This window comes from Eschrichtius robustus, chromosome 12 (assembly GCF_028021215.1).
Source record: "Eschrichtius robustus isolate mEscRob2 chromosome 12, mEscRob2.pri, whole genome shotgun sequence".
NCBI classification, from domain to species: Eukaryota; Metazoa; Chordata; class Mammalia; order Artiodactyla; family Eschrichtiidae; genus Eschrichtius; species Eschrichtius robustus.
The window spans coordinates 92,268,115-92,280,385 of record NC_090835.1 but is presented as its reverse complement, the minus strand read 5'-3'; the positions used below and the strand labels follow the sequence as shown (position 1 = coordinate 92,280,385).

General features: G+C 38.2%; 1 protein-coding gene across 4 annotated transcripts in view; it reads left to right on the top strand.

Annotated features, from left to right (window-relative positions):
- Positions 1-12,271, top strand: part of CDKAL1 (CDK5 regulatory subunit associated protein 1 like 1) — a 650,586-nt gene that overhangs the window by 216,262 nt on the left and 422,053 nt on the right. For all 4 annotated transcript variants that reach the window (XM_068557565.1, XM_068557566.1, XM_068557568.1 and 1 more), the window contains one exon: positions 4,344-4,464. In XM_068557565.1, coding sequence (XP_068413666.1) covers positions 4,344-4,464 — 121 coding nt within the window. The remainder of the gene's footprint in view (positions 1-4,343; positions 4,465-12,271) is intronic.

The window sequence follows — 12,271 nt, the reverse complement described above, 5'->3', positions numbered from 1 at the left end:
GTTGACTTGGAGGACTGTTAGGGAAAGTGAAGATGTTCATGGCGCGTGACGGGGGGTGGGTGGGGTGGGGTGGGGGGATAGGGGATGGGGTGTCTCTGGCTCTACACACCTGAAGTTGTAGGCCTGTTTGGCAGAAGTGGTAGACAGACAGACTAGCCACGGATAAAGCAGAGACTTCTGGGAGGTGAGACAGAGAGAGGATGCTTGATAAGTCTTCGCAAACTGTAAGTTGACTGGAGGTTGTGCACATGCACAACAGGGACCAGAGTGGGCCCAAGCTGCCTACACTTATCTGTCGGCTGGAGCTTGTATGCACATCGCGAGAAGGTGGGAGAGGACCCAAGAAAGCCCAGGAGAAAGTAAAAGGTGGGGCAGACTTGAAAATGTCCCTAAGTTTGAATGCTCTCGGCTCATACACAGATCAGTCAACACATAGTTAGGAATCTTACTGGTTTAAGGTGTTTGAGCATATGCGTGACCAGTCCTTGACTTAGCTTTGCTATGCAGATACAGAATTGACTGCTGGGAAGTTACGCTTTGGGGGGAAGAAAGCCAAAAAAGCTAAGAAAGGAGATTAATGACCATTCACTGTGGAGACATAAACTTCATAGGCTACCCTTTGGGGGATAAATATGAACTGAGAGTTGCTACAATATATTACCTAAAATTTCTAGTATTTAACAAAATATTATGATACATACAAAGAAACCAAGTATAACCACATTCAAGCGGGAAAAAAGCAGTCAGTATCGATTGTCATCGAGTGGCCAGAAATGTTGGATTTAGCAGACGAAGACTTGAAAGAACTAAGTGAAATGATGTTAAAAGCATTTAAGAAGGGCTTCCCTGGTGGCGCAGTGGTTGAGAATCTGCCCGCCAATGCAGGGGACACGGGTTCGAGCCCTGGTCTGGGAAGACCCCACATGCCACGGAGCAACTAGGCCCGTGAGCCACAACTACTGAGCCTGCGCGTCTGGAGCCTGTGCTCCGCAACAAGAGAGGCCGCGACAGTGAGAGGCCCGCGCACCGCGATGAAGAGTGGCCCCCGCTCGCCGCAACTAGAGAAAGCCCTCGCATGGAAACGAAGACCCAACACAGCAAAAATAAATAAATAATAAATTTATTTTTTTAAAAAAAAGCATTTAAGAAAAGGATGATGACAGTGACTTGAATACAGAATCACAAAATGATAGAAATTATAAAAGAGAACCAATAGGAAATCTGGAGTTGAAAAGTACAGTAGCTGAAATGAAAACATTCATTAGAGGGGGCTCAACTGCAGATTTGAGAGGGCAGAAGAAAAAAATCTGTGGATAGACCAAGAGAAATGATCTGATTTGGATAGAAGAACAGAGGAAAAATGAAAAGGGCCTCAGAGACCATTGGGACAACATCTGGCACACCAACAAATGTGTCATGGGAATCACAAAAGAAAAGGATACAGTAAAAAACAGCAACAGCAACAACAGTAGTTTTAAATGGTACTGGATGAAAACTTCCCAAATTTGATGAAAACCATTACTTTTGGATCCAAAAAGCTAAGTGAATTCCATGTAGAGAAGTCCCAGATATCCACACCTATACACATCGTAATCATTGTAGAAAAAGAGGGAAAATCTTGACAGCATAAGAGAGAAATGACATACTGTGTACTGGAGAACAACAAGATTAATAGTCGACTTCTCACCAGAAGCTCTAGAGGTCAAAGACAGTGGAGTGATATATTCAGTGCTCAAAGAACAAAACTGTCAACCAAGAATTCTATTGATATATCCAGCAAAAGTATCCTTCCCAAATGAAGCAAAATAAAGACATTTCCAAATAAAAAATGTGTTGCTAGCAGACTTGATTTACAAGAAATACTGAAGACAATTTTTCAGGCAGAAAGTGGTACCAAATGGAAATCCCCAGGAGGAAATGAAGAGTGCTAGAAGTGGTAATTATGTGGGTAAATATATAGTACTTTATAAATATATATTTTTCACATTTTTCTTTAAAAAACATACAATTGTATAAAACAACAATTGTAGCACTGTATTTTAGGGTTTATACAACTATATATGTTAATATGTGTGATGGCAGTGGCACAAAGGAGGAAGAAGGAAAAGAAATGATTCTGGGACGATTGAATATCCACGTGCAAAAATAAACTTAGACCTTTATTATACACAGAAAGTAACACCGTGTATCCTAGACCTAATTATAAGAGTGAAAACGATAAAACTTGTGGAAGAAAATGTAGGAGAAATCTTTGTGCTCTTGGGCTAGGCAAAGAGTTCTTAGATATGACACCCAAAGCATGAGCTGTAAAATAAAATATAGATAAGTTGAACTTCATTATATTAAAAAAACTTTAATTTTCAAAAGATGCCATTATGAAAGTGAAACTATAAGCCACAGACTGAGAGAAAATATGTAGAAATTATATATCTCACAAAGGTCATATAACCAGAATATGTAAAGAATTCTTATAATTCAATAATAAGACAAATGCTATAACTAAAATATTGACAAAATACTGGAGTAGACATTTATATTAGTGAGGGTTCTCCAGAGAAAGAGAACCAGTAGGGGGGTGTGTGTGTGTGTATAATGAGATGTATTATAAGGTATTGGCTCCCACCATTAAGGAGGCTGAAAATTCCCAGTGTCTGTGGTCGGCACGGTGAAGACTCTAGAGAGCTGATGTGCAGTTCCAGTCCAGGCCCAGAGGTCTGAGAATCAGGAGAGTTGATGGCGTGAGTTACAGCTGGCAACTGGGCAGGTGCGAGACCCAAGAAGAGCTGATATTTCAGTCTTGAGTCTGAAGGCTGGAAAAGACCAGTTACTCAGCTCAGTAGTCAGACAGGAGGAGTTAGTTCCCTCTTACTCAGCCTTTTTGTTCTATTCAGGTCTTTGATTAATTGGATAATGCCCACCAGTGTTAGGGAGAGCAGTGTGCTTTACTCAGTCTACTGATTCAAATGTCAGTCTCATCCAGAAACACCCTCACAGACACACCCAAAATAATGTTTGGCTAAATGTCTGGGCGCCCTGTGGCCCAGGCAAGTTGACGCGTAAAAATTAACCATGACAACATTTTACCAAATGGGAATACAATTGGCTAATCACACGAAAAGGTGCTCAATATCGTTAGTCATTATGGAATGCACATTATTCATTCAAAGCACAATAATATACCACTACACGCCCACTAGAATAGCTGTTGTCAGAAGTTACAATATGAGTGAGGTCTTGGTGATGTGGAGAAACTCAAACCCTCATACACTGCTGGTGGGATATAAAATGGTAGCACTTCTTTGGAAAAGTTATTTCTTATAAAAGTGAATATAAATTTACGACATAACCCACAATTCTTTTCCTAGGAATCTTATCTAAGAGAGGTGAACACATGTGTCCGCATGAAGATCTGTATTCATATATTCATAGAAGCATTATTATAAAAGGTGTTAATTGGAAACAGTCCAAATGTTCATCAGCTGGTTGATAGATTAACAAAATGTAATATATTTGGTATGGGAGCATGGATAGACTATAAATAAGCTTGAGAGAGTTTTGGGGGTGATGGAAATGTTCTAAAAATGGGTTGTGATGATTGTACAACTGTATAAGTTTATTTAAAATCATTGAATTGTTTACTTACAATGGGTGCGTTTTACAGGATGTACTTTAGGAAAGTTATAAAAAATAATATGTATGTATACAGAGAAAATGATAAGTATGGAAAATAATAATTGGTGAATATCAAGGAGATGGGAATTCTTCTATTCTTCCAACTTTTCTGTAACTACAATTAATTCAACATTTTAATGGGTCTTAGAAGTGTTCTGATTCTTTTGTAATGTTTTTAAAAAAATAAGTTTAAAAGCTTTTGTTTGTTCTTAAAAATCCAACCCTAAAGTGTCATTTTATCTCAGCTTTTTAATTCTTTACTTCTTTGATTTACAGTTTGCTTTGAGCAGATGATCTGCTTTTGTACTTGGCCTGCAGGGCCAGTGCCCAAGTGAACCCTTCCTGCTTCATATACTTACATATCTGGTCTATGTTAGGGACCATTCATACCTGTGGAATGACACTCTGAGGATATTTCTACTTCTCTCATCTGTGCAGTATGAATGTGCAAATATTCTAAGCAAAGCACTTTTGACTGTAGGACTTGAACACCGCTGCCTTTCCCTTTGGTAGTATTTCTTAGGTTCAGTGATCGTATCTTCTCTGGGTTGTTTTTATTTGTTTCCATAAAAGAAAAAGTTAAATGCAAATATTAACACATTTGTTGAAAGCAGTAAATTAAAGTGAAGTTGTGACTCATGCTAACGTGTATTTCTATGCTTTATTTGAAGGTCACTCTGTGAGACTGCTGGGTCAGAAAAAGGATAATGGAAAACGGTTGGGGGGAGCACGACTGGATTTGCCAAAGATTAGGAAGAATCCACTGATAGAAATCATTTCCATCAATACTGGGTAAGCTTCTCTCTAACTCATAAAATATTCAATATACTCCATGAATTTTCCTGGCTATATGACATAGAAAAGTAGTTGAACATTTCCATGGGAAAGAAAAATCAAAAATGAATTTTTAAAAAAATCAGACATGAATATTGTTCCCTCTAAGATGTTCCCTGTATGCAGTTGCACTTATATTTGCAGCAAGTGTTGTTTTCTTTGATTAACATTACTCTAACTTCTTTTTGGTAATAAATGTGGATTTTGTTTTCCAGCTCTGCCCTTGGTTAAAATCTTTTTAAGAAGAGTATTTCATTCTGTGAAATGGTTAATACACCCATCATCTTTGACTATTTTTTTCAATAGCATTATAGTAGTAAATATTGCCCGAGATCCTAACCGTATTTTGATTATTAACTATCTGAAATGAATATTTTTAAATGTTACTTTTATGAGCCTTAAACTGAAGATAAACATTGTGACTGAATATCAAGTACTCTTTAATTGCCATGTTGGTCTGAAGTTCTGCCTGATTATAACTCCTGGTATAATCAGTCATACTTGGTTTTATTTGCATTTGTTGAATTTGGTTCTTTTAAATAGTGACTCCATTTGAAAAAGTTACTTATTTCCCACTTTAATCTATATTATAATAGTCTGGTAATAAATTTAAATTTAAACCTCATGGAAGTCCCTCCATTCATGCAGCTGCCTCACATTTCCCACAGATTTAAGCCTTCCTGCTCCTTTTAAATTTTAATCTTCCTTCTCTCTTTTTAAAAATTGTCCTCCTTTTGCCCTTTGCTTTCTTCATGCTCTTTCCCACTGAGAACAGGTGAACTTATCTTTCCTGCTCCAGCATCTTCCTACCTCTCTCCAAGCCAGTGCCGTCCTTTCCTCCTGCACTGTTGCAGCTGTGTTGTCACTGGTTGTCTTTTCTCTTGCCTTATCGTCCACCTCTGGTTCATCCTCCCCGCTGCCGCCAAAGACCGGGGACTGTTGAAGAAGACATTTGGCTTTTCCCTAAAAACCCTTGGGGACTTTCAGTTGACTTCGTGAACTTGTCCAGGACCAGTGTCTGGCCTTCAGTGTGGAAGATTCATAAACCTGGACTCATCAAGCTCAGAGATTACTAGCGACTAAGTCAGAATTTAACAGTCAGAAGCGTAGCTGTCACATTGACCGGAGAATCTAATATATTCTCTGGAGTCTGAGCCAAGTTATGGGTGTAAGGCTGTTCGCTGTTCCCTCTGTCTCAGTCACTCTTCTCCTTCCTTCACATCCTGCATTGCTGCTGCTGCTGTTGTTTTTGACTCCTGAATTCAAATTCCTATTAAAATTGCAGCATCCCTACCTTTCCTTTCCTCCATATTTACCTTATTTTCCTTTGTAACATTTCTCAGTATTGAAATAGACATATGTCCATTTATGTTGTAATTGTCTCCCCTCACTGGCATGTAATAAGCTCCATGAAGGTAGGGAATTGATTTTCTTTCTTATCATTGTATCCTTAGTACACAGAAGTATGTACACAGTACGGATTTAGTAAATGTCCACTTAATGAATGAATAATTGAGTTCTGTAATTTGAAAGTTGAATGGGATCATGTTAATTTCTTGTTGCAGTACAAATTGCCTTGCCACTTGCACAGTAATACTTGGAGTTTGGCTAAGCGTACTTTCTCCTAAACCATGTCTTTAGAGGGGCAAAGTCTAAATGTGTCAGATAGTCTCATTTAAAAAAAAAAATGCAGGACTGATCAACTCCTTTTTGACTGGCACATTCCTTTAAGTATGTTATTATTTTAGGGCCTGTCAAACCCTTTTGTATTAGAATCCATTATTTTAGGATCAAGGTGACTTTGTAGATACTTGTGACCTGCTGAGTGTCGATTTTAACTGTTTGTTTTCAAAGGTACTTTATATTTTTAGTCTCTGTACTTCTCCATTTTGTCACTCCCCACCTCACGCTCCAGTATTCAGTCTCACTGAACTACTTGACATTCTCAGCCTCAAGGTCCTTCTCTGTCTTGACTCCAGGCCTGTCTGTGTGCTGTAAGGATCCCCTGGCGTGTCTTACCATTTCTCCACTTACTTGTGGGTGATCCTGCCATGTGCACTTGTGTGCCCCTTTCTTTGGGTGGCTGCTTGTTCCTCCCCTCCTGACCAGGCTAAATACCTCCACCTTTCCTTTGTGCATCTACAACATTCCCTATTTACCTTGATTATGGCACTTCTCAGGATGCATAATTTATATTTTCTACTTAGTTATGAGCTTCGTGAGTTCAGAAAGTATTTCAATTATCACTATTATTATCTCTGACTTCAGGGTCCAGTACAAAGTGAGTACTCAATAAATGTTGAATTAATATTGTATTTTCAAGCCACTACTAATTTATTTTGCTGTATATTTTTCAAAATTTCCCTAGCATTAAGTTAAAATTTTTCATATATTTATAATTTGAATTTTTCTTCTCTTGGATTTAGTGTTTCTTATAATGAGGCTATAGACTTTTTTAAAGCTCACTGGATATTTCCTTTCGCTTTCTCATCTTCTCACATCTCTCATATTACAGTATAGAATTGCCCTTAGTAAATAAATTAGCAAACATTCTTTTGCGGTTAAGAGAATTAATCTGTACGGTCACTCGTTGAGATAAGAGTTTCTGAACTTCTCTGACTACTAATCATTTTCCTGAATCAGTTGGAGCCTTATCACTTGTTCTCAGATGAAAGTCTCTCCATGGGTGTTTGTCTACAGTATCACTCTTAACATCTTTACCTTGAATTTTATTTTTTTTTTTTACCTCCAGTAGAGCTCATTGCTTTTTTCCATTTACATTTAAATGTTTTAAAAGAGTTCTACGGATAATTATTTCTTTCAAGCGAAAATTATCATCTCCATCAAAATCTTACACTTTTCAAGATTTTATGGCTTTGAAGTTAAATATGGATATATAAGTTTCATATAAATTTTCTGTTCATCAGTTAGGGAAAGGATCCCATTTGCAGCAAGTTTTATTACATGTATTGGTAATTTAGCAAAGTTACTGTTAAACTCTACAGAGTTGTTATGCTTTGTTACGTTTCTAACTTAAAATGTAAAAGGAGTATATTAGTCGCTTTAGCCAAGGAAGAAGTTGAAAATTTCAGATCATGCTAGATTGTGGATGAGCTGAGATCACTACTTATTTGATCACATTGTGTATAATAAGAGTACCTTTAGTTCTTAAATAACATTTATTTTTTCTTTCCATACTCTCAATTTTATGTTCAGTTATTCATCCTTCTTATGTGTGCTGTATTGCATATATAAATTTGGTCTACTCGGTTCCTTGTCTCGATTTACCACGTTCTTTTCTTTTGAGGTGAGCCTTCTGAGGTTAGCTGCCCCTTGTCCAGTATCACTCTTATTTCTAGACTGTCCCTTATGGGGTAAGTACTCCCTGTAGACATGAATAGGCACATGTTTGTCTAGTAGGATGATGAGAGCTGTATGGACATGACTCTCAAATGCAGGAGAGAATGAAGTTAATCATTGCTAATGTATATTGAGTGCTTAATGTGGGCCAGACAGAATTCTGTGAAATGTATATTTTTTCCTGTATTTCGTCCTCACAACAGCCTTGTGAGATTTTTCAGTAGATGAGGAAACTAAGTTACAGAGCGGTTAGGTGACTTCACATTGTCATGCAGCTAGTAGGTGACTGAGACTGAGGCTTATCTATTGCGCCTGTCAGACACTTTTGTGGGTTCACAGGAGCAAGGGATCATATCAAGTGTGGGAACAGAATAATCTTTGCATTATAGTGACATTTGAAATGAAATTTCAGCACCTATAGGCCACCCACATTTCTTGCTTATGGTTCCTATAGCAACCGAGCCAGGAAGGAATGAGAGCCTGGGTGGTAGTTTTGGGAAGGGAAAAGCAAGGGTGACAGTACTGTGTAATGGTTAAGAAGATGGGCTTTGGCATTCTCCAATGGATTTATTTGTAACCATGGATTTGGAAGTTCCAAAGAGTGGTTGGAGATAGAAATACAAGGCTAAAAAGAAGCCTTAGTTGGAGGGGTGAGAGTTGAGGTCAGTGAAGGCGAATGGTCAGTGCCTGTGTATAGGAAATAAGAGGAGAGAGAGGAACTATCTATGAAATAAGACTAGTCAGTGGCGAAGGTTTTATGAAAAGAAGTGTCTAACTATCAATTACTTCTGATTCCTTGAGGAGAAGTAATGCCAGGTTAGGTGGATCATTTTCGAAAGAGCCGGAAATTTGCAAACCACGTTAGAAATTGGTAGGCTTTGCTATGGGAGGACTGCTCTTTGGAGGAGTTCTGCTACATAGTGAGAGACGTGGTTTTTAGAATAGAAGGATATTTCTGTCTGAGCTTGCTTAGAGGCAGAGGGGTAAGGATTAGAAATATATTGACAGGAGAAACTGTTTAAACAGGAGCAGTTGTGAACGTAGTTAGAAAGGTAAGTGTTGGAGAGAAAGACCTTCATGCTTCCTCAGACATAAGAGTAAAGGATGTGAGTAAGTTTAAGTGTAGAACTTATCAGTTCATTTTTCTTAAAGGTCTTCACTGATTTAATTTAGAGAAAGGTGCTCAGTTCCTCCATGCTGTCAGGCAAAATGGAGGGTGGAGGGTTCAGTGTCATGTCCCTTTATGTTTTGGTTAATATACTATGGCCTCTTTTTGATTCCATTGACTTGAGATACAGCCAGTTCTCGATCAGAATCCCCCCTCCTTCCAAGATTTGTCAGTTTTCTTCTTCCCCGATTTCCTCCCTTTGGTGGTGGTGTTCAGCTGATATTCTACCCTACAGATTTTCTATAAAGTGGAAGCTATGTCTAATCTGAGATTCTAATTAAAAATTTGGCCAGAACTAATCTTGTTTCTGGGGTAAATATATGAAATTTGAAGAGTCATGCCAGAGTGTTCCATTTTTTTTCATGAAATTCGTGGAGTGAGGTCATGGTCCTGATGCACAACAGAGTAGGAAATCTGTGGATATTTATGTAGACAAGTATCAACCAAGTGCCATGGTCAGTATAATAGGGAGTCAACATGTGCATAAAAGGAAAAAGTGAGCTGAGGTTGAAAAGCTCAGTTTTTGTCAGGGGACCCCATTTGTGTGATTGCCTTATTTTTTTTCTAGTAGTAAGAATGGAGTGTGGCGACAGAAGGTAATATAGGGGACAAAAAGTTAAAAATCAGAAAATGGGCCATAAAGAAAATCTCTGCTTCATTTTGCTGTCTCTGTCACTATCAAAGTCATCATTTTGACAATTCCTTGGCAATTTTCATTCTTCCAAAGCCAAGAGTTGGGTGCCGCTCAGCAGTTCTGATATAAGGTATATCATTTTTTAGGTACTACTATCAGATTATCCCTAGTTTGAAGGGGTAATCCTCCCCAGGGCTAAACACATCTTAGAAAATACCATCTGACCCGGTAATACTTTACTGATACTTTCTCTTTTAAAATTTATCGTCTTTCTTGTTATTTGCCATCTGCCAGACATAAAATGATGGTATATGGGAACCTTTAAGGGGAATCTAATTTTCTTTGAGATTACATACTTGAATTTATTACAATTTTTTAAAGTATCTGTTACTTTTCCCCCTGTGACATCTTAGCTTTGGGAAAACAAACTAACTCGGATATTTCAACTTTTTTTCTATAATGTCCGGAATTTATCAGTCCCTATTCCAGGGCTAGATACATAGGTGAATGAATGAATGAAAGAGAAAGAATGCAAATTTCTCTCATAGAAGTGAAGTTGTTTTTAGAGAAGTAGGATCATTACTAATAACATTTTGCTATCTTTCTGGTTCTAATGATTAAAACATGAAATAATTATTAACTAGATATAATCACAGTGCATTTGAAAATATAATTATTATGTGCTTACCACATTATCAGGTATTGTATTAGATATTATGACATATACAAAGATAAACATTTCCCAAGTCAACAGGTAACTAACATTGACTGAAATAATCCAAAAAATGCAGCTGTAAACACAGAGGTTAATTGCAGCTCCTGTATGGGGAGGATTTGGGTCTTGTTCTGTTCCACGTTCTGGGGAATGAATGCTTTTAGGTGCCAGCATGACACTCTTCTAAGGGTGAGAGTACACAGCAGTGACTCCTGAGACCTCTGAATGTAAGCAGTGTGAGATACTCAGGTATCCTTTTACTGCCCCTCTATGAGATGTGGCAGCAACATAGTAAAAAGGTCTTCTCCTTGACCTTTGTCATCAAACACGACTACTGCCATTGTCAGTACACGTGTGGAAAATGTAAGCCTCAAATGCTATCTTTTAATGTTACTCTTTAAATTACAGCTTTCAGAAAATAATTCTATTAAAAAAAATTTGGTGGTAAAAAATTTATTGGGTTGGTCAAAAAGTTCGTTCGGGTTTTTCGTAACATCTTATGGAAAAACCCAAACGAATTTTTTGGCCAACCCGTAATTAGAAGTGTTCTTTTTTTTTTTTTTTTAAATATTTATTTATTTTTGGCTGTGTTGGGTCTTTGTTGCTGCGTGTGGGCTTTCTCTAGTTGCAGTGAGCGGGGGCTACTCTTCGTCGCGGTGCACGGGCTTCTCATTGCAGTGGCTTCTCTTGTTGCGGAGCACGGGCTCTAGGCGTGCAGGCTTCAGTAGTTGTGGCACGCAGGCTCAGTAGTTGTGGCTCGCGGGCTCTAGAGCGCAGGTTCAGTAGTTGTGGCGCACGGGCTTAGTTGCGCCGTGGCATGTGGGATCTTCCCGGGCCAGGGCTCGAACCTGTGTCCCCTGCACTGGCAGGCGGATTCTTAATCACTGCGCCACCAGGGAAGCCCTAGAAGTGTTCTTATAAAGCTTGAATTAAGGTTCCAAAAAGATCCTGTTAAAGGTTGAATATATGTAATATCACACTTGTATTAGTGTGAATCTTTTTTTAACATTTTTGGAGAATAAAATTTGGGATATTTTATTTTATAATCCCTTTGAAATGACTACATGTTTAGTATATTCAATGATTCATTAACTTCTTATATCTTAGCATGGTGTCAACAAGTAAGTATTCTTTTTTTTTCTTAGTTATACTGCACTGTTCTGTTTACATGTCCTGATTGTAATAACCGTGGCACTATTCTGAATCTGCTCTCTTGAGAAAAGCTCCCTCAGCCTCGGTGCCGTCCTCAGAGACATCTATTAGGTCCTGACACCTTTCTCCAAGAGGCAGTATCTCAAGATAAAACATTTTCCAAAAAGAATTCAGCAGACTTAATAGTCACTCATTTATTTAAAAATTATTGGTCAATATCACTTTTTTATATATTGGGCGCTGATGACTGTAAATTAATGTAAGTCAGTTTTGTCAGGTACAACTCTTAGAGGTTTTTTTGATAGACAGTAGTACCTACCAATGAGGATTAGTTGCTTCTCTACAACCCAGTTGTCGGGTTGTAATGATAAAGCAAGTCCCAGTCCAAAATCTGCAATAAGAGTTCATTAAGCAAGCTGGCACCATCCACCTGTTCTTATAAGCTTGGTGAAGTCCTAACTCTTTCTCCTTTGGGGTGATTAAATCAGACCTTGTGCGAAAGTTTCACTTGAACCAGATGAGACAGTATTGTCAGGCTCAAGCAACCAGAATCCTCTATGCAGTGTCTGGAGTGAGGGTAAAGGAGGGACCAAGACAGAATAATATCCTTAATGGTCCAAGCCAGTGCCACCCAAAGTGTGATCCATGGACCAGTGCCAGGTTATTAACTATTGATGACTGGTCTGTGACAAGTATAGAAATGGAGAGTAAGCATCTTAGAAACTTTTAAGATGGT